Here is a 23675-nt window from a genome sequence, read left to right on the forward strand (position 1 = left end):
CAGACAGGTCCACATTCAGAGGCTGGAGGGGTGGTTGTGGAATAAGTCATTTGCTTTGGGCATGTGAGACTCAAGTTCAGCTCTGGTGAGGCACTATTGGTAGCTTTGCATGGGACGACATGGTTCTAGTCTTTCATAAGTCCTGTTTCAGCTTGGTTTGATTCAGGAAGAAAAGAAAAATCATTCCTTAGCATAAAATTCAGCCTTTCAAAACCCTGCACGTTCCTTAGAAATGGAGACAACACCGAAGTCACTCTGAACTCCTGTACTGTTGGGATTACATGTATCAGTAGCTAAGAGAAGTTTATTTCCTCAGTTCCTCACCATATGACAGCATGTTTTACTTTAAAAGTTAATGTTAAACTATAATGAAAATACCAAAATATATATCAATGCGTTGACAAATTTTACACCTTTGTCATCTGTCTGAAACATGCCACCTCACAGTTAAAGGGAGTGCTTCTGGGAATGTCTTCAGGACTGCCGCTACAAAAGTGTACTGTTGGTGTTTGTGTGCCTTTTACCTGCCCAGTATCTTGCTGACACATCCATGGCTGACCCGTAGCTGGCGTGAGATGTCACAGGGTCGAACACCTTGATGAGCGAGCTCTACTATTCGCTGTCGGACAACGTCTGGGAGGGGCCTGCCATTTACAAACACACCTCCAAGCTGGTTCACCCCACCATGTCCTTGAAATAAAAAGTTGACACAGTCAGAGATGGATGAGCACGAAAAGCAGAAAAGGCATCTTATGGTTTGGTTCGAACTACTAAAAATGTAAAATACTATCAGGCTGAAACAGAAGGTAGATGTAAATGTGACTGATGAAGATGACTGATGAATCTGATTGAAGATGCAGAGATACAGTTTTAATAGTCAAAACCAAGAGATTTGATTAGATTTTACATATAAATGGCAGAAGATTGGACCAGCAGAACAGAAACACAAACACATGGTAACCTCCAGTTCAGTCAAGTTAATGAATCATAATACAATAACAAAAATAATAATAAGACTGACAACAGTTGTTTAAATATGAACCCAACACAATATCTACACTAAAACCTTGTTAGAGTTAAGTTCTGTCCTTGAGCTACTGCAGTCCAATCCAGCATCTATCTTATATCCTCTGCATCAATACCACCTCATATTTTTTTCGTAACACCATTATGCTAGCACGTTGTTTATTTCTCACAGTCCAGAGTTGGCAAAGCTGCAATCTGGCATCACCATCTCCCTTGAATCACAAACTAACGCTGAGTACAAGAAATTGGACAGGCTGAACTGAATTAGCTATCTCAAATACATCTAATCTCACCCCACCTTCTCATTTATCCTGCTCTGCATAATAATGCTACTCGGACCACTGCAAAGTGCAAACTTTGCCCAATTTCACCGGGGGCAGGCTAAGCAAAGATTTCGAGTAAATGAAGGGATTTCAATTAATTATTGACCAGGGCCTAGTTCTTGGCCCGTAGTGAAAGATACCACTAATATTCCCCCTGAGGGATGAGGCGATGAAAGTATAGCAGGAAATGGATAAAAGAGGGGAAGAATGGTATACACTAGAGTAGAACAAAAGACAAGCATAATTGAATAACCCAGTGGAAGTAGGATTTTTCTACACTGTTTCTAATTCTTGTGCTGTAGTGATGACACTATGAAAATTACAGCTGCCTATTTGAGAGCTGCTGGAGAAATGTCCATTTTTAACTTACAGATTTAGGCCGAACAGCAGCAACAAAGAGGAGAAGGCAGTATGGAGACATATGCTGTAAATAAAAGGAGCTTAGCAAGTTGATTTCTAACTTCCTTACATTTATAAGCAGTAAATGACAGAGTTTGCTCTCAAACAAAACAATGGTGAGAGTGGTGAGAGTGTCAACTACCATCATCCAATAGAAACACTGTGTGTCAGCAGCAGCCTGTAAGAAACAGTTTCTCCCTCTCCCTCCACTATATGTTTATACTGTATACATATGAATCTCACCAAAGGCAAAGAGTAAATCAACCAGAATTTCTCTATCGTTTAATCCACTGGCTTTTGTATTACCATAGTGATTATGTCTTTAGGGAAAACACACACTCTCTCTCACACACACTAATCCTAGCTGTGGGGGTAATAGATTTTAAACACATAACCTCAGCAGGGATACTGCCTAAAACAGCACGCTGTCCCCCTGAACCAGTTCCCCTGTCCTCGTCCTCTCTTCATCAGCATAAGTTCCAGAAGAATACCCGCAAAAACACACATACAAACACACTCACACAAGCTTTCGCAGGCTAAAATATAAGTAGGTCAATGTGCGGCAGATAAATAAAGAAATGTGAATTCGAGAGAGCTTCCTTCTGTGAAATCAAACAACAAATATTTCCAAAGCAGCTATTGTGGATGGTCATTCTCTTCCTTACTGCTTTATTTTTCCAGATAGAAGAAGCCTCATTATGCAGACGGCAGCTGTAACAGCACAATTTGAAAAGCAATCACTTTTTACAAAAGACGGCATTATATAGAAAGAGTAATATCTGTCTCTGCAAAGCTCCTGCGAGCTGGATACAGCCAAGGCTCAGAGACTAAACAGCATGAAATTTAACAACCAATATGAGCTTTAAAGACAATATCAGCCCATCAGCTGCGTCAAAAGACTTCAGTGTCTAATATCATATCGCTCAACCAAAGCAAGAACCTCTGGAAGTTGTGCGTTCTCTAGCCTGAGAAAATAATCCTGATGGTGTCAGCAGAATGATGTCATTTTTGTGGTCATAGGCTCATAAAAAAGAGAGACTACTTAACTGGAATTAAGAATTTTGTAGGACAAATTGGAGGGGAAGATCTAGATTATATTAAGCTGCAGGACTGGAAAACTTTGACTCCAACATATTTAGAAATGAACTCATTATGTCTTATTAGCTATTTTCTATGTAACATGGATTTAATTAACATGTAAGTATTTCTTTACGGCTGTTGTATGTCTTATGGCCAACACCGTATAAAATCATCATTAATACACAATTCTCTCTGAATTAAAATCATCTTTCATGACAGACAAAAAAGTGCAAACTGCATTTTTTTTCTTTGTGGGCTAGTTTAAGAAAACACTTTTATCCTTGGAGCAAGCAGGACATCATGAATATAAGGAGTCACAACCTGTTTCCAACCTGCATATCACCAATGATGTCACAGTTTACATTGTTTTAACAGTACAACATGAAATTTGAAAGACATACAAAGGATGCATGCCTTTCCTTCTATGTCAAGCTGTTTTGCAAGACTTTGGTGCTATGCACATATGGGCAACTAGCTGGCATCCTTTGTGATTGTGTTTTTTATATATGTAAAACTCTTTCCTCTTTACAATGTGCATCATATATAAAGTCAGTTTTATGTAAATGGCCTAAACACACTCACCAAACTACACTCTCTATCCTCAGACCTTCAATTCAGTGGAGATACTGGGACTGGCACATTTTATGACTTTAATAGTACGTTTATAATCAGAACGAAACAGAACAACATGCAACCAAGCTCCCAGGCTGCCTCACAGTCAACACTCTGGCCTCTAAATCAACAGCGTGCCTCTGAACGCTACTGTTTTTCTTATGAAGGAGCAGTCCACTTATTTACCATTACTTCTCCCTATGACTTTACAGAAAATCATCATCAAATCACTACAAGTCCCATTCAGTCTCTGCAGAGGGACCACACCAGAAACAGCCCTCTGACCTACATGGACCAGCTCAAGTCTTTTAAATGTCTTGCATACCTTATGTGAATGCTTTGTATAGTTGTATGAAGGCATTATTCCTTCTCCAGCCTGTCCTTATTATTATTTCTTGAAACCACTCAGTGAATAAAAGCACAATTTCTGCAGGGACATTTATAGAAGCCTACTGTGCTATGTCCTCCTCACCACAGGTATCTGAAGAGAAGACTCCCCTTCCCTTTACCCCACCATTCTCCCTCATTCTCAGATAAGAGTAAATGAAATGGTTCCTTTCACCCCTCCTATCTGGGCCAGGGCATGAAATACGCCTTGCTTTGTAAAGAGATGGAGAGGAATGACTTGTGACCTACAAAAACCTCCAGATAACTATTTATTCACTTATCTGTGTATTTACTGTTGGCATTAGGCGTTCAGACTCTCACCATTCTTGGGAAAGGGATGGGGATTATATGTTTGAAATTTATTTTCCAAGCCTATAAATACTGATACGGGCAAACGCAAAAACCGACACATTCTATTAAAGTATTTGTTTATCAGTGTAGCATGACTCTGAATAAGTCATGCAAGTTTTTATTTTAAGCCTGTATGGCATGTTTTATTGGGCATTACTGGGAAATAGTGCCTAAAGTATGGTTTTAATGTGATTACATAAAAAAAAACGTGTTCTTTCTTTGTGGTCAGGGATCTAAATATATTTATCAGTGCTGATGCTGCCTCACAGCTGGGTGAGTTTGTCCCACTGACCAAACAAATTAACAAATTGCTCCCAGAAATTCAATCAACTCGGGCCAGCTCAGGAGGTGTTGTTGCAAATTAGACTCAAAGATTTTTGCCAAATTAGAGGTCTGGGCTTTAAAGTGTCTTTGTAGCAAAGCTGCAGTGTCTCTGGAGGGAGCAAAGTGTTGGCAGGGGCAGCAGCTTCATTGTCATCCTGCTGAATCAGAAAGGGACAGAGACAGCCAGGGGACTGTCGGTCATTATGCATCCCTGTTGTATTTTATTTATTTACCCTTTATAGGAGCTGACTTGAGAGCCCAGCACCTCCTTACATGTTTGATTGATTCGCTGTTTCCGGGAGGAGTAAAAAAAAAACTGAGATAAAGCAGAATATATTGAAGCTCCCCCATCCAGAAAATAAGCTCTATTAGTCTCTCTGTTTCTTATTTCCCACATTCATGTGTCCCTTTCTCTCTTCTTCCCAACTCTCTCTGTCCACCAAAACTCTTCCTCTTTGCTTCTCATCTCCCATCTGGCTCGTCACGGCCTGACGGTTCAAAAATAAAGCAAAAAGAGAAATCGCAAACAAAACGCCACCGGATTTTGCTCCCGCTTTTCTCAATATTCTCAGTCCCGGAAGAAGGGAGGAAAAAATAATAAGAGAAAGCGGACCTATAAATTACTTTTGAATGAAAGCTGTTTAGAAAGTTGCCTGCAAGAATACAGATTCAATAAATTTCCTTGAGCAAACAGCGAGGACGTGTTTCAGACATACAATGTTATTCTTTTTTTTTCTTGGTGTTGATTGCGGGATTATTAATATTTTTCGGAGAGATGTTTGTTAATAAAGAGTTAAAATAAGCTTCCCAGTGAGTTAAAGGCTTATTAATTAAAATAGTTAATAAAATGGAAGACAAAGTAGAAGAGTTTGACACAGTTTAAGATTAATGCTTTCATTTAATAAATTGTTAGATGCTCCCCCGCAGTTTATGCATTTAAGTCAGAATTCAAAATTTTCGTTAACTCAAGGCTAACTAAGGTAGGCCACAGGCTGGCCCACTTAATATTCAGCATGCCTCTATTTCCATTACAATGCGTGATTATGAAATGCAGCTCATTATCATCACAATTACCTGGAATAGATTTTTCAAATATACCCTATATAGCCAAAACTCTTTAAAGTTGGAGCTGACTCACAAGCTATAGAAATGTTGTAATTCAGTAGCAATTGTTTTGAGATAGCAACAACAAATGAGGATAAAAAATGTGGATAGTAAAGATAAATAAATCAAGAATAAAAACAGAAGGGGGAAATTAATCTGACCGCTTAATAAAAATTGAAAATGTCTGTCATTTTTAGGGCCACATCTAGCCGAGCCTAGAAATCTGTAAAAACTCATTAAAACCCCCTGCCACACGTAGACACACACACATAGTTATTATTGCACGTTATTTCCTGCTGATGTGAACTTCAGGCCATTATGTGCACGCGCCACACAGTCTCATGCACGCACAATGCCACACCGCGCAAACTCACACAACAACATTTCCACGCGTCACACTCGATTCATTCCAACCTCTCTGTCTCTTCCTCTGACATTTTTTAGGTGTAATCGTTTTAAAGCGTCTCCGCGCTTTGACATATATAACTTTAGCTCCGCTGTTACCGTCAGCCCCGCGGATCACTGGCTTAGCTGAAACGGCAGGGGATAGGAAACATGATTCGTTCTAGCCTTTAGATAAGTGTGTGCATTTGTCTTTTCTTTCTTTCTTTCTTTCTTTCTTTCTTTCTGTCTTTCTTTCTTTTTTTTTTTTTTTCTTTTTTTTTTTTTATCCTGTAGCCATGGGAACCTTTCACATAAAAGTGATTTTCATGGGACTAAACTGCAGGAGAATAGTTATAATCTGTTAGAAAAGTGGTTTTAATTGCGTTTTGAACACAAAAAGAAAATGTAGCCTAAGCATACTCAAGCCACAGTAAGATTTTCAATACGAGGCTCATATTTAAATAGATTTTTTTAAGGTACTATGTCTTGTTACTTGGGCCTGCGCAGCCAATCTATCGCAACAGTTGCAGTTTTGCACAAGTTTGAGACTTATTGTCTCATTATAGTGCCTTTCCTTTAAAATCGACTCTTCAGTGTATAGCACATGTATGAGCTGTTTTACTTTCTGTATACATGTAAAATAATGATTGCAGCGGGAGGTATCCGCCATGTCACGACTGAGTTGTGTCCCTCCCATTTATAAAGCTTCTCTTATGCAGCAGCTGTTCCGCTGAAGTGTCCTTGAGCAAGAGGCACGCTGTGAGTTGAACCTGTGTGAGCTTTGACCTGGGTTTGATAGCAAGACATTTATTTGTTTGTTCATAAAAAAATAAAAATAAAATAATTTGAAAAACTGAGTAGATCTCTGTCTTTACCTGCAGACCTGTAAAGCGGAGTGCGGGTCAGACTAACTTGGTTATGTGCAGAAACACTGTTATTTTCTGGTTGTGGCTCAAGTTCAGCTTTTAGTCATGCTTTGTTACATCACTGGGTCTCTCTTTCTCTCTCTCTCTCTCTCTCTCTCTCTCTCTCTCTCTCTCTCTCTCTCTCTCTCTCTCTCTCTCTCTCTCTCTCTCCGTGACCCCTGCACCTCCTTCCTCTCTCCAAACCTCGAAACACAGCAAAGGTAGCAACACAACACAATGCAGGCCTGCACAGAGGAGACATGTCTTCACCCGATTTAGAAAAAAAATCCCTTCAGCTAACTCAAACCCCAAAATACACCTGGATACCATTCCCTGCATGCATGCGCACATTATCGTGAAAGATAGTAAACTGCAAAAACAAGGGTTCAGATGAACGAAAAGCATTTATGAGCTGAATGGTATCGAACACAAAATTTAATTTGCACCAAAATATTTTCTATTTAACTGTACAGAGAAAAATGTGTGCACGGTTAATGGTCATCAGCTCATACTGGGAAATTAATAAATTTAGGAAGTTTTCCATGCTAGATTTAAATATAATCATCATTTTCAAATTTCAACACTTCAAAATGCAGTGAATTACTTGTGTTTTAATTGCAACTTTATTTAATTAATAGAAAATGACAAATAACTTTTAGAAGAATATTAAATCAGATATTTGCAGCGTGCAGTGCTGTTGCGGATGCGCGCACTCCGCGGTTATAACTGCATATGCACGCATTGTTGGTGGGATGGGGGTTCAGGGCAGGTGGGATCATGCAGATGAAGAAAATTATGAACATATTAACTTACTGTGCATCGCCGCAAACGGGTCGTGCTTACAGTGAATCTCCATCGGTAAGAATGGGCACAGGGGGCCCCGGTTAGCAACAAGGGGGTCTTAAAAAATGCCACCCGCTACAGCCGGCTTCTATACTGACAGACCGTGATGTCCAATGAATGGAGAGATTTTTTTTCTAACTTGGAAAAAAAAAACTTTCACTGATTTATGGGTTAACACTTTGATTAAAAAATAACATAGAAAGATTTTTTAAAGGGAGATGTGCAAGAGCAGGGGGCGGGGGTTGGGGGGCGAAGGGAAAAGGAACAGCGTCAAAAATAATCTATCAAAGACGGGCCCCCTTCTCATGAGGACGGGACACAACAGAGGGTCTGTTCTGGTGTGCCCGAAACCAGAGGACGAAAATGGCAGCGAAAGTGCTCATTCCTTCAGCGGTGCGTCAACGCCAAGTTGCGCAAGTCCCAGGACGTCAAAACGTAAAAGTTTAGAAAATAAAATTGAAAAAATTATACTAAAATATGCAGACCAAACAAAGTAGTCTCCCCTCCTTTCTTTCCTTCTCGGTTCAGTGGCCTTGACCCCTGAACTACACTGATGAAGGCTGAACTCTCCTCTCAGTCTGTTTGTAAATTCGCAAAATTACAAAAAAATAAAATAAAAAAAAACAAAAACAAAAAGAAAGTATGACAAAGAAAAATGATCCGTTACAGATCCACTTTGGGGGTTATTTCTTTTCCAGGTTCTTCTTTGCGCATATCTTCTCGTCATAAATCGTCCTCGGCAGTTGATTTCACATCAACACTTGGTTATCTCCCATCAATACAGCGAGTGAGAGCGAACAGAAGCTCGCGTCCTGAAGTGCCATATTCCACCGTGCCGAAGAAAAAGAAGTAAGAAAAATAAGAAAGTTTACACTGTAGATAAATTATGGATAAAAAAATCCTCTCTGGTATAATTAAAAGCAAATGGAGCTGACTTGAGAGCTGTTTTTGTGAGAACGAAAAGCAGTTTGTTGCGTCCCCCTCCTGAGTTGAGCAGGACTCGCTGCACAAACTGACTCCCGGTTTTAAAAAAGAGTGTGAGTTAGAGACGAAATTCCTCGCGCCGGAGAAGGAGACAGTCCAGTCCAAATTCAAAAGCTACTTTTCTCCGCGCTCCTTCTTCAAAACACAAACGACTGTGATGTAAATGTGTTTACAAACGGGGCGTCTTTAACTATAGAATGGAAAGGTGCCTGCGCCCAGCTTCTACGGTGGCGCACAGCGCGTTTCAGGACCTGCTCTCGTGCGGACAGCGCCCGCGCTCACAACCCCCTGGAACCCTAACCTACACGCGCCGGCCAGCTGCCCGTCACTCACAAGGAAGCCAGCCAATGACAAGGCGGAAACTGCTCCTACGTCACCGCCAACCCCAGATAGGATCGGGCGGGGGAGGATTTTGATTGGTTGAAGCAAATCCCGTGGGCCAATGACGCTCTTCGTGTATTGGCCATCCACCAATGGGGAGGCTCGGTAAAGCGACGCCTGGCTCTGGGAGTAGATGATCATATGTTTAATTTCAATTAACGAAGTATAAAAACCTAATGCCTTTATAGCGATTTGCGCTCAATTTATTCATGTCAATATTAAATGGCTAATTAACTGAGTATTACTAAAAATGAGGCTTAGTTGCAGAAAGGCTTTAGAAATTAGGGAATGCTCAAGAACTCCAGCAATTGTCCATCTTTCAGAGTTAGCCAAAAGAATAAAAACATTGGGAAAGAATAAAAAGAAGAGGGCCCAAGTAAGTTAAACGATTTCAAGTTAAAATACCTACTTCTCTAACCATCTTTAGACCCACATGCATGCCAAGTATTATGACAACAATTGACCCTCAATAATTTCTTTAGCTTGGGGGAAATCAGAAGAAAACATATGAAACATGCATTCCTCTCTCATTGCCTAATTGATTGCGGATCCAAACTATGTTGTGTTTAATGAAATGCAATTGGCGAGCTCCGCATTTACGCTCCAAAGAGAAGGGGGGTTCAATACATATTCGTCCCACCTGATTTGAGCGGGCATATCAAAGCCTTGCCCCTGCAATATCAACCACACAAATAGCCTAAAGCATGAGCCAAATTAAAAAGTGTTATTTACCATCCTCTACTTTCTAGACATTTAATCATTTCTGTTGCATGTCAGGGCATATAGCCCTCACACATTAACTATTAGATTAGATGCATTTAGAGCCACATGGAATGAATCATTACACCATTTCTGCCTCTGTAGCCACATATGCAATCAAACATTAACCATATAGTAAATTTGTGTTTGTGCATTAAACAACACCTATAACAACATGTCTATATGTCTCGTCTTAATTTTGCCTATACTTTTCTGTTTTATCCTCAAAAGACTGACGTGTTTGATGTACCTCAAGGTCATGGATCTGCTATAGAAAAGGTCAGCATATCCTTGAGTTTATTAAAATCTTATATTTATTTTTTTTTCTCAAAATTATTATTAGTTTCTTTCCTTTCCCCCTTTTCACAATAAGTAGATGGGTCGTTTTAAGCAGCACACAAAACTCTTTAATATACAAATGCAACAAAGCGGACCCCACGCGCGCAGGGGTTATAGGAAATTGTTGTAGACCTATAAAAGCAGACTCCTGTTTAAAATTAAGCTGGAAAACCGGAAGATTTCTGGTTTTCTTGCCTTGTATTTGAAGGAAGTTTCAAAACCACAAGGGGGCGTCTTGCCAGTACACCTCCCCAACCCCCATTCACACGCAAGAGCACACATTATTGGACATAGACAACAAACAAGCTTGGACGTGGGAGACTTCTTAGTTGTCCGGCGAGGGAGTAGGACTAAAGTATCAGAAAATGTGACTCTGGAAACACAATCAACAACAAATTAGATCAGTGTACATGTAGTGCTGTTTTGGCTCTTTTTTTTTGTCTCAGCAAAATATTCAGCAATAAATATGGTTTCATGAATCTTCATTGATTCCACATCTCCGCTCTTTAATCCACTGTCAGTAAACCCTGATTGCCAAAATTCACACTAATCCTCCTTCATATTTCACATCTTCTCATTGAGGATTCATCCACTAGGCCTAAAAGGCTTCATGCAGACCTGACAGGAACCAAACCAGCTTCATTTTCTTTTGTGGTTAAAAAAGACTAAATTAGATAAGACAATAAAACGTTTATAGGGCTGTGCTCTATAGGCCATAGAGGTTTGAACATTAACAAAATGACCCAAAGCAGACAATTTGTCAATATAATGACTGTATCTAGTTTGAGAAAATAGCTTAAAATCTAAAAAGATCTCTTGGCTACTTTGCCCTTTTTAACACCTGACAAAATATGGGTTTATTTAAATATATAGCTTCGGCTTTGCTTTCACTTCCTTATAAATAATTTAAAATAAATGCTAATTTGCAGGACCAGAGCAGAGAGAGACTGAAAAGCAGAACATGATACTGCGTGTTGATTGCAGTGTGTTTTTATTTACAGAGATTCTCGCCACAGAAGTAAATTGCAGCTCTTGCTGTTGTCTCTCTGATTTGCAAACTAAATACATAAGCAATTAAAAAAAACCAAACACAATCAACCATGTATACAAATTGTTGTTGCTTTAGGGTTGGAAATTTGGAGAAAACTTCCATCAGGGTAGGACGACTTTAATCCGGGGATCCAAATTCATTACCATATTTCATTACCTCTCCAGAGCTGGAAATGGGAGGATGGAAGGGTGCGGTGCTGGAGACGGAGGAAGAGGGTTTGTAGCTATACTTTTTCAACATTAGTAAGAATGTTGAGTAGTGATAATCATGTGGAGGCAAATTGAAGTCGGTGTTGTTTAAATGTTCCCTCTCTCCCTCTCTTTCCTTCCTCTCCTTCCTCTTTCCCTCCATCTACCATGAAAGCTTCGACTGTTTGGCTTTTTTTCTTTCCACCCGAGCCACGAAACGAAAAAAGCAATGAAAAATTAATAGCGCATGTTAACTGCACCAGCTCGTTTATTACACGCCCGCTGACTGTAAACATAATGAGAAAGCACCCGTATCTCTTCTTAAGTTTTCATTTGCTTATAAAATATAAAAAGTCATAACTAATAAATAAAATATATGGACTGGAGAACTCGTAAATCACACTTACTGCTACTCCCATCTGCAGGCCTCATCACGCGGACCTATTTGGCTCTTTGATAACGCAAATACAGACTGTCACCTGCGTTAGCCTATCTGATGGGGCTACTTGAGGTCAAACTGAAAGTAGTCAATGCCATGCGAGGCCACCTCCTCTCCTTCCCCTATTCCTCTCTTCTATCCTCCATCTCTGTTCATCTTTTGCGCTGACACGTGAGAATCCGCATTTGGTCAAATCCTTGGAGAGTTTAGAGAAAATTTTTGGCAAAAACTTGCACGGAAGAAAAATCAAATAAATTTGGAAAATGTGCTGAATGAAGCCTGAAGAGTCAGAACGGAAGTCAGTTTGGTCATCAGACAGTAAGGAAACTGGTTTAGTGACAGTTTAACTACACATTGTGTAACATAACATGAAGCAATTTTATTGCTGGTATGGACTGGAGAAAGATTTAACTAAAATAAAATCCTGTTTGGGTTTACAATCAAATGTTTCTTTCAAAAAGAAGAGAAAATCCAGCTGTAATAGAATTGATTGGAAATTCTATTCTACAGTCATAATTTACAGAAATTATTTACCAACATTAGCTGCAAGACAGTGACTGGAATAACAATTGTACTACTACTAAAATAAAAAGATAAAAGAAGACCCACGCACTTTTACGCACTGTCTTGCAGGGCACGAGGAGAGGGAGTCCGATTAGATTCACTTTCACTGAATCGTTTTTGTACCCCAAGCACGTTTTAAGGGGAGAGGAAAGGGAGAGGCCGTAAAGGCCTTGGGCCCATATGACTTTTTACATCAACAGAGGAGGGCCTCCTTTAAATTCTGATTTCCTTGGTGGTCAGAAGGTCATTATCCAACTGCCACAAATCCAACCACTGTCACCATTTGTCAGAGGTTAGGTCCACTTCACAAAAAAAAAAAAATCCACAAAGAAGGCATTATTTGTCCTAAAGGCTTCTGGCAACAGTTGGTGAGACATTTCAATAAAAGATCATTTTTTTTTTATCATACTTGAGGAATCTGAATTCCTGATCAATATTTAGAAATTGAATTGAATCTAGTGCATCCTTATGAATACATTTACAATGCATGCATTTCAGTATTTTAGTATTAAGCAAACAGTTAAAATGATTAAAACCAGATTTCTTAGCTTTTCTTGAGAAAAAAAGCAGCATGAGGCGCAATCCGCGCTCAAAGAGGCTGATCACCTGCCCACAGTTTCTTAATGACAAACGACGTTTTATCAATGCAGACACAGCGGGCAGCAATATGAAATGATGTGATATCCATTGGGTGCCATAACAAGGTCGATGGCCTGATCCACTGCTGTACTAGACCCCGCTGTTTTATGAATAGGCCTAAAGGAGATTAACCTGTTGAATAAAACCATAGCGAAGAGAAGAAAAACAGCACGTGGAGCTGAGCTGAAGCCCAAAACCAGTAACTTCACCCAGTTCAGCTCCTACACCAACATTTTTATCTCAAAGGCAATTGTGATTAACAACCTTTTGAACAAACTCACTCAATGCTTACATTTTAAATTATTACCCCATTAGCAAAACTTTTTTTTTTTAGTTAAAGGGATTTTATAACCACAGCAAAACAAGAATTGACGGTAAATCCTGAAGAAAGTTTTCAGCACTTGTCCACGAAAGTGACAAACTTCAGGTAAAACAAGGTGAACGTGATATCTGAACAAGAAACTTTTAAAACTGTTAAAAGCTGCAGCGTTTCCAGTTTTCACCCTCATTTGAGAATACTTTAGAAAATTGTGTAACACACTCTGAACAAATGTAGCCATTAAACTTAAAACACCACACAAAAGTTAGCATAACTTACATATCCACATATAACTCCCACAACATACATTTAAGAGTAGTATGAACCCAAAGGACTTTTAAATTAAAGTAAAAAGAAAGAAAGAAAAAACAAAGAAAGAAACTCCACCACAAAGAAAAAATGATATAACTCCTGATTAAAGTGAAATGGACTGAGCCAGTGCGATCCTACCTGCTCTCCCGAGTCTCCCGAGTGCAGGACTCTTGGGCCCCTGGTCCATGTTACCCGGTTAGAACAGGGGGAGGCGATGGAGGGAGGAAAAAAAGGGGGAAAGAACAAAAACTTTTTTCCAGTGTTTCCCTCTCTTCCTCTCTGTCTCTCTCTCTCTCTCTCTGGCACTCTTTCTCCTCTCCCTCCCTCTCTCTCTCTCTCTCTCTTTTTTTTTCTTTCGTCCTACAGTACTTTTGGGGCGCCTTGTAGGTTGAAATAATTCGACCCTTCCGCTCCCTATTGCACTCCCTGCAAGTGCTCAGTCAGCTGCAACTAAACGCTTTAGGTGGAAAAAAGGCTTCGGGGGGAAGCGTGAAATGATCACGCCGAGTAAAAGAGCCGCTCTCTCAATGTGCGCTCATGTCCTGTTCCTTTCCTGCACGAGCCCTCACACACGAATGAAACTTGCGCGCGCGCTCACGTGCGCGTATTCACGCGCGCTACAACGCCTGCGCCCGGCCACACATACATACACCCAAGATGCAACCTCCACCCTTCCCTGCAGGACCGCGTCCCCCTCCCTGTCCCCCTCCTCACTTGCATCTGTTACCAAGTTCCACTTTACTAAACTTTCCCGCCCCCGCCCCACTCTCCCTCTCCCTCTTTTTGTTAGATTCGTTTCCTCTGGCGCACACCTCATCCACAGCTTTAGAGGTTGGTATCATTAAATTATGTGCGTAAAACCAGTTTGTTATCTTTTCAATAAGTTTAAAATAAGAGAAACTCACTTCTAAAATTGTTTTTTTTTTTTGTTTTTTTTTTTAATGTGGTCTCGGCTTGTTCCAAAATAAGCCGTCACAAAAGTTTCTGCAGACTTCTAACCTCCTCGGGCAGCGCCCACCTGTTACACACTGCGCTCTTTACGCACGGAGCAAAGCGTATGGAGCAGGTGCACCGAGTTACAACGTGAACTTCACCGCCCTGTGGAGGGAAATGCAGCTCTCTTGTCCTTCGTGCGCTGTAGGCAGAGCGTTTGTTACAAAAACGGATAGTTCCGGTCCTCAGCTCTGATTGTTCGCAGACACACACCTGTGAACGCGTAACATTTCATTTAAATATTAATTTGCCAACTGAAAATTCACACTAATACTGATACTCACAGCTTTGTTTGGCTGTCGTGTGGAACTTTATTCTCTTGTGGAACAATATCTTTATTTGCTTTGTTTGTTTTCACGTTTCTCTCTCTTGACTCCTCTGTGTTATTTTGATCAGATTTTGCTCTCAGTTTTGTTGTCTGCATATTTTATTTCTTCTTTTCCTGACTCCTGGCTCAAACCAAGCTGAAAGAAAGAAAGAAAGAAAGAAAGAAAGAAAGAAAGAAAGAAAGAAAGAAAGACCTTTTTGCCTTTTAGTTGACACATTCTCAAATCAAACTACAAAACAATGTGAATATTAGCGCCTCCCAGACAAAAGCTGAAACACCAGTTTGTCTTTAGGGGAGAAATTATAATTGTGTGGCATCAGTGTGTTTAGTCAGATTTCCGGCCTGGAGGCTAGAGCCGGAAGTAAAGAATGTCTTTGCCTGATAACACACCCAAATACCTCTTTTTTTTTTGGTGAATGAAATAATTCATCTCCATGTGCTGTTAAAACATTCGAAGAAATAAATTCAAATGATACTAACATTTATTTTAGATGCTAAGCAGCTTCACCCTGGTAACAACGCTCATTGGAAAGCAGACAAAAAACCCTAAAATATCACATTCCGGCCCTGACAGTGAGACAGAGGAAAAAAGTTTTAAACGCAAAATTTAAAAGGTGTCTCTCTCCTCTCCTCTTCTCTCCTTCCGGCCCTCCGCTTCTGTCCTCCAGACAGCTGCAGGTCTCAGGGTTCACGCTCAGCCCCGAGACAATTGAGTGCGGAACAAAGCGCGAGACAGCGACCCATTTTGCTCTGCTTGTCGCCTCGCGCTGCTACACTACGACCCTGACCTCCGGCTCGCGCCCACAACATCTAAACATAAACAGCCGTGTTTCTGATTGATGAAGAAGGACAAAAAGAAAAAAAAAAAAAAAAGAAAGAAAGAAAAACCGGCTCATCTCTGACCTCCAGGGCACCAATAAACCAATTACAGATTTTTATTTCCAAAAATTGAATATTTGCTGCCTTGGGGTGGGGTTGTGGCTAAAACGGGTGCTCGGGTGGAAAATGGTGAAATGGGTCTTTCCACAAAATATAGGCCAAACTTCATGAATTTAGTCTTACACTGAGCTTTTTACGTCTAATCAGCCTGGACTCATAACCAAATTAACCTTCCTTAAGATCTCGTACAATAGGAGAACTGCCTTTATTTTTAACCCCGGATCATGAAATTTCAATCTTTTTAATCTTTTAACCTGTATGCATTGCCACGGCTGCACTGCAGAAACATATGCTGAGCTATTTTTTTTAAAAAGAAACAGTAAATACTCTTCCTATAAGTTCTTTTTCCTTATGGATATTTTACAGCAAAGAATATATATATATATATATATATATATATATATATATATATATATATATGTGTGTGTGTGTGTGTGTGTGTGTGTGTGTGTGCATTGATACAGTATAGGGACGATTAGTAGCATAAAGCTTGTTTTAAGTAACCTTTTCTTAAAAATTTGAATTTTGAAAATTTAAAATATGTGAAGAAAATAAGTCTTCACAAAAAGTACTATTATTGTTAATAATAATAATAATAATAATAATAATAATAATAATTTAGTTTTTAAAAAAGAGACAGACCTAAAATAACTCGTCATGTCATTGGCCTATAATCCAAACATTCATTTAGAGTCAGAGATCACCCAAGTGCTGTAAACAGAATAAAATAGCCTAATGTCTTTAATTTCAACAACTAATCTTTTTTTTTTTTTTTACTTTTCTTGCACCCTCTGCAGTCTCTCATCATGTGTCTCTTCATATTAGGGTTGCCTGCAGCGTCTCTCTTCAAAGGATTCGCTATAGTTTAGATATTAATCACCTCTTGTTTGTTTTTCATCCCCACGCTAATTAATGTAATTAATATGAGGGGGGAGTAGTTGGATCGGTGACCCGCTCTCTGACCGAGCGGAACCGGAAAGAATCGCATTAACGCGCGAGACACAAGAACCAAAGGAACGATTAGAACAATAAGTAAACACGTCAACACTGGAGGAAACGCTCCCTGCCTCTCTGGGACTTCTAGCTTTCAGTGGACCATTTAGATTTTTTAAAGTTTAAAGTTTAAAGACCAGCAGATATCAGAGAGCCATGAAATGAAGAAGAAGAAAAAAGGTTTATACAAACGGGAAGTAAAAGTTCTGTCCTCATTTTAACATTAACAATATTCATCATCAACAGAAAGAGTTTGAAGTGTAGTTTCTCAGAATGCACTATGTTTTTGTCTTGTTATTGTAGATTATGGAGTTCTATATTCATTGTTGCAGCTTATTCAAAGTTGACGTAATCCTGACCAGAATAATGTATTTGATCTGCAGTGCATCCTTACCTTTAATCTCCTTATTCTTAGCGCCATAGACAGGAATACTTCAGTAACTGACTCTGAAATCTTAGAATAAATTAAATTAAATAACATGAAAAAACAAGACTTAAAAATTATAAATTGTAGATAAAATGTACAGATAAATAAGTGTTACTGGGGTAAAGAACCTGGATATCTTTCCTTATTTGTCATTAACAGTTTAAGAACAAACATGAATGCCCATTACAGAATTTTTCCTAACCTCAGAGTCAAACATTCACAATTCAGATAAAAAATATTGGGATATTCCTTTGGATTTACAAAGACAGCAGCCCAAGCTACCAAGCTTTTAAATGAGTTAGGATAAATAATGATAATAATAAAGCTTTTCAGGGAGTAATGCTAATAATTTATAATGTTATTTTCATTGATGTTTCTCTTTTGTTCATTTTTCAGTTGCTATTCATCTGTCTTATGATTTGTGCATTTTTCAAGTTTTTGTTTTGTTTGTATGGTTTGTTTTTTGTTGTTATTGTTTGTTTTTTTCTCTTTCTCTTTTTATTTATTAACTTTTTAAAAAAGTTAATAAAATATTATGTCCTTAACCTCTTAATCAAAAAGTTCAAATCAAGCTTTCATATGTAATATCATATCATAATTTCATCAATACTTATTGGTCAAAATTCTTTTTACAAGTTATTTATGTCACATTTTAATAGGACCGAGGCTTGTAACATTTTGTTAAAAACGTTCCCTCAGTGCTTATAATTGCCTTTGCTTTCCTTCAGAGAGTCCGAGCCACAGAGCTGGCTGGATTTACCTCCATATCCCCAGGATTTAATTCAAAGTGGCACTTCACAGTGGCAACACAAGGTTTCCTTTTTGCAGCCACAGTGCCTGGGTGTTGTTGCACCTATGGAGGCTAAGGGAGCTTAAGGGCTGCAGGGTGGATTGGCAAATGGGACACATTATTTGTCCATGAAACAGTATGTGACACAACATGACATTGGGCCATTTGTATGTAAAGACAAACATTTCAGCGTGACAACTGGACAAGAGCAGACAAGGTCCCTGTCAATGTGGTTTTCTATTCTAAGATGAAAAAGAGTTGTTGTGGCATCGAGTGGTGATGAAGTGTATATATGGGACTTGTGTGTGGGCTTCTGTTCACAAATGTAATCCCTATAGACGCAAGTCTGCTTGGTCCAGTCTGGAAAGATGTTGCAAGATTTGTTCTCTTACTGTAACTGTTGATCACAGAGCTTCACAAAAAGTGTTTCTTGTGTGGTGTGTGCATGTGTGTGCTTCACTGCATTGCATATGAGACAGTATGAATGTCAGAGACCCCAAACGACAGTTTTTCAGCACCAGGCTGAAATCTACCAACCTATAAAGATTGTCTCATCTAGATTTTTACTGGGACAGGCTGTTGGTCTGCAAAAACTGACACTGGTCCACAACTTTTCTGGCTTGTGTGGCCTTTTAAGGGAAAAAAATAAAGAACCATCTCATGCACATCACAAGCTAAAAAACTCACTATGAGGGAAAAGAATTGACAGCATTATAAGCTAAAGATAATAATTGCCTCTGTCTGAAGATAGTTTCGGTTATATGACAATTAATATTTCTAGTAATTATATTAACATTTTCTACCCACTGGGTGCTTAGTGATCCCCTGATATTTGTAGGTGTACAGAGATGTGTTCCAAATCAATACGCAGCACAGTTTAAGGGAAATAATGGATTTTTATACCATTTTTACTCATCATCAGTGTGACATTGATTCATTTCTTTAACTGAAGAGTCAAGCATTCACACATGAAATCGGATTCTTTTATCCATACACAGCTTCTGAACTCATCAATACCACATAAAAAAATTACATATGATTTCACTGAACTTTTTTTTTCCAGAATTAGTGAAAGCTAAGCAATGAAGGAAAGAAGGTCAGCATGGAGGGTATATAAAAACATAAAAACAAAGAAATGTTTAGCTAGATTTTTTGAGAAATTCTCATCCCTCTGGTTCTGCACTATTTGCCTGTTTCTGATTGTAAGCTCTGCTCCTGATTAAAACATGCTCTGCTTGGCATATTAACTCCAGAATCTACTGAATCTCGCTAATACACCATCCGTTTCTTATCCTGCAAAGCTATTTGATGCTGTCATATCTATTGAATTAATGAAAATTTAACACCTACAGTATATTAATGCGTCTGAAAAACATCCGACCTCCGCTGAAGTGATTCCACGGAGCATGTGTGCTGCAGTGAAATAAGAACACCAGAGAGAGCAGAAGAGGGCCCCATTTTTGGGTGATGCATGGCAGCCATTTTTGTTCAGAAGCACTGATCCAGGATGAGTCTTTTTTTTTTTTTTTTTTTTCTTCCAGAGGGGATTCCTCTTAACTGGGATTGGTTTGATAGTTGTGTTTACATGCATGCAGGAAGTATAGCTGAAGCAAAAGTTGACCAATTAGGAAAAAAATGTGTCATTACAGCTCAGACCAACTGTGCTTCTAAGCAGACAGAGCTTCAGCTATTAGTTTCATTCATTAAAATAAATCTATTAATTGTCAACTCTAAAACATTAAGTGATGTTTTAAGCTGTTTTACTTTTTGTTAGTTTGCAAACACAAAACACCTCATAATGCTCATTCTATTAATCTCAAGCTAATTGTGTTTAAAAACTAATTGTTTTAATGCAGACAGAACTTACAGAAAAGACTGAGTCTTATAAACAAAATGAATAAATGACCATCAGATGCAGAATATTGTCAGTACACCGGAGTGTCTGACTAGAATCTTGTTTTGATAAAAACCTTTTGAGAGGACGTTGTTGCAGCATCTGGCACCAAATGGAAGAAGAACCCACGATAGCACATACAAACAGTGTCAATGAGATCAATGACATGCTTCTTTTGCCTCCTTCTCCTCAATAAAGATCATTCATCAGGTAGAACCATCCCCTCTGGAATGTATGATTGGAAATCAGAGGACTTTAAACCCCTATTCCAGACACTTCATCCATCTTCAACACACCACTGGTCTAGACTCCACTGGTGTGGTGATGAACCGCTGAACCAGATGCCTCCATTTCATCCAGTCTCCTCCATTTTTAGGGAGAAAAAAAATAATAATGATAAATACCAACAAATGCAGGGAACCCTAAATCAGGCAGGCACTTCACAATTTCACTGAGGCAGTGAGGCATCCCGAACCTGCATCAATTTTGGTGAGATATGGGAAGCATGGGAGGCAGAGGGCCCCAAAAACAAAACAGATGCAGACTAATAAGTATGAGGGTGGGTGTGCATGTGTGTGTGTGTGTGTGTTTATGACAAATGCAAACATGAGCTAAAACATCTGATAGTGTTGTGACATGAGGTACAGCCTAACCTTTAGAAGGAAACAATCCAACTCGGTGATGGCCTTTCCTGGGATGACACGCATGGAAAAACCTCTGGAATCAGATGGTATTCACCCTTTTCATTCCCTATCATAACGTCAATTGCTTACCATGATTATGATGGAGACTGCTGAAGTTGATATAAAGATTTCACTACTATTCTCATGATATAGAACAGAAGAAAAGATGGATGTAAATGTTACGCAGTCTGCAGGAACACCAGGGTTGCATAATTTTGCTGTAGTCTCCGTGTTATAAATAGGACTGATGGCGATAGCCAGGCTGTTGAATTACATTTACATACAGATTTACATTCCCATCAACATGTCGTAATAGCACAAGCCTGAAAAGTCTGTGTGCGTTACTCACACATGCACATTTTCTGACATTTTATAGCTAATATTTGTGCCTTATTGAAGAAGCATTTATCAGAGAGGAAGGTCTGTGTAGTTAAGAAAAGCAAGGGAGCCTGCTGAATCTTTTGTCTGTAGAAAGAAATGCCTCCAAAGTGAAGCAGCCCAGTTGATTTATTCACTGTCATCTTTGCTTATCCCATTTTATAATCAGTTTCCAATAATATAGTTTCAGGGTATTCCCTGAGAGCCGAGAATTTCCACCAAAGGTTGACAACAGATTTCAGTAAAGATTCTGCCTGATGTTATGCTTTTTGTTTTTATTAATTCTTTCTTTTTTTTTTTTAACCCAAGTGAATAATAAGAGAAAGCCAACAGCAATGGAGTGAGTAGGATAATGAGAGGAGACATGGAACCAAGTTCTCCAGCTGGACTTGGACCAGTTATCTCCTGTCTATGACTGCCAGTGGTCCCACAACATCTTTTTATATTGTTTGGAAAAGCAAAATTTTCACTGACTATAATGAATCTTATCAAACTCTTCCTCTTGGCTTGGGTTTGAAAAAACAAAACTATGTTATCCCATTACTGTTTTAGGTTTTGATTATTTAACTATTGTTACTATATTATTGACTCATTTCACATTCAGTAGTTAAAAAGCAATTGATCATACTGGACTTATTGTTTCAGTGAAATAAAAAAATGCAAAGAATCAGTTTTCTATTGTTTTTTTCTTGGTGTGACAATGAGATATCAAAATGATCTAATTGTTATGTCAGACCCTAAGCAGTGGTTTCGTATTTTTAAGGGATGAGCCTTGAGAGGAAGGTTTTAACAAATTACTTCTTCAAAAGCAAACAAGCAAAGAAAGTCACTAAGCAAACAAAATCTGAAATCTTAATTAGTCTTTAATACAGAAACTGCATTATTGTACATACATTTACCTTCAAAATACAAAATGACAGGAAAAGAGGTCAACTGATAACCAAAATTTTCTATTTTCTTTTTCCTTTTTTGCCTTGCAGGGTAAGACTGGTTTAATTGTCTGCGTTTGGGAGCTGTTGAACCCTTTGTATAATTATTAAGTCAATTTTGAGGTGAAGAAACCTGACAAGAGTTTCATGTTTGCTTCTAACGTCCTTCTGCTGTCATACCGAACGGAGGGAAACGTTACGGTTGGCCAACCTATTACGTCACACAAACCCGGAAGTTGTTTGTCTTCTCCTGACTGGAAGCAGATGAGCTGCAGTGAAATCTCCAGTTTATCGATAAAGGTGAGCCAGAGCTCAATGACAATTAATATGAATGTTACTCAGCAATGGCTTTCAGTAGGTATACTTCAACTCCACGTGTTTGTTGTCTTTCACTTGTTTTTGGACTTGAACTGCTCCATTGTTTACATCCGACCGGCTGCTTATAAACACGTGCAGACAGGAGGTGCACATGCTACCCAAGCTCCACTAATATAACGAAATAAAATGAAACAGTCGCTGCTGGGCGACAGATTTTAAGTTCGATGTGTTTGGGATCAAGTTAAATTTTAGACACACTGTACTATTTAAGAAGAAAGCGTGTTCGTGTGTGAGTAAGCCAGCTAGCTTGTTAGCGTATAGCTTGCCGGTGCTAACACCAGTGCTAACTACAGTTAAGGGTCAGTGGCATCTGTAGTGAATGGCTATGTACAACACGCATGTTTGCAATTTTGCTTGTCATTTAGGTGCCACCAGCTGACTGTTTGATAGATTATTTTGGGACTCCATTATGTGAATTAACTTGCTTCTTTTATATACTTGTTGATCTGAAAGAACATTGAAATCAGTGACCATGATGCTTTGGTGGTAATTTAATTAAATCCTGTCAGCTACATGTAACCACAAAACTAGATTACGGTGTAAGGCATAAACAAAGTAGAAAAACACTACAACCAGTTTGCCGTCTGTCATGGTATTACTAAATCACTGTTGCTGGTGTGTTAAATCTAAAGTCATGAAGATTTTATTGAAGCATTGTGATGTGAATGAATTTAAATCTATAAACTTATAAAATTCTAATCTAAATGTAAGCACATTTATGTTGTTTTTAATGTAATAATGAAGGGATCAGTCTTTGTTTTTGTGGATTAGAAATGTTGTAATATAACAAGGTTGCATAAAAGACAAATATTTAAAAAAATAATCAAACCTTCTTCCATAAAGGAAACAATTATATTGTAAGTGATTCTCTTTCAGCTGGCATTGTTTTGATGGGAGATTTTAAGTCCTCTGCAGCTATAACAAACCCAAGTTGCTTTTTCCTCAGTGACTGGTATGATCTCGTTTACACATAGTTCAGCTTTCTATTTATATCCAACCCCAAAAAAGGGAAACATGTTTTATAGATATTTTGAATGGTATTTTAGAGCTTATAATTTCCAGAAAACAATTAAGAAATGTTCAGGACTCGTGCTGTAAAAGTAGCTATAAAGTGAATTCAGCCATCAGTGCATCTGTAATTTAGTCGTGCTTGCATCTCTCTGACATATCATAAGGATTTTAGTGAAAAAACCCTCTTTGCCTCATGAGAAGGAGTTGTTGTGTTTCTGT

General features: G+C 38.8%; 2 protein-coding genes across 2 annotated transcripts in view; one reads left to right on the forward strand and one right to left on the reverse strand.

Moving 5' to 3' along the window:
• The window catches only part of pax5 (paired box 5), a 58037-nt gene extending 43703 nt beyond the window's left edge, over positions 1-14334 (reverse strand). Inside the window, exons 1-2 of the mRNA XM_041983976.1 lie at positions 13852-14334; positions 525-690 (exon numbers count right to left, since the gene is read on the reverse strand). Of these exons, the coding sequence (XP_041839910.1) occupies positions 525-690; positions 13852-13900 (215 nt within the window). The 5' untranslated portion in view covers positions 13901-14334. The remainder of the gene's footprint in view (positions 1-524; positions 691-13851) is intronic.
• Positions 14335-22268: 7934 nt separating this feature from the next.
• Positions 22269-23675, forward strand: part of zcchc7 (zinc finger, CCHC domain containing 7) — a 55414-nt gene continuing 54007 nt past the window's right edge. The window contains exon 1 of the mRNA XM_041983734.1: positions 22269-22367. The gene's annotated coding sequence lies outside the window, so the exon portion shown is untranslated. The remainder of the gene's footprint in view (positions 22368-23675) is intronic.

Source organism: Melanotaenia boesemani, chromosome 4 (genome assembly GCF_017639745.1).
Source record: "Melanotaenia boesemani isolate fMelBoe1 chromosome 4, fMelBoe1.pri, whole genome shotgun sequence".
In the NCBI taxonomy this organism is placed as follows: domain Eukaryota; kingdom Metazoa; phylum Chordata; class Actinopteri; order Atheriniformes; family Melanotaeniidae; genus Melanotaenia; species Melanotaenia boesemani.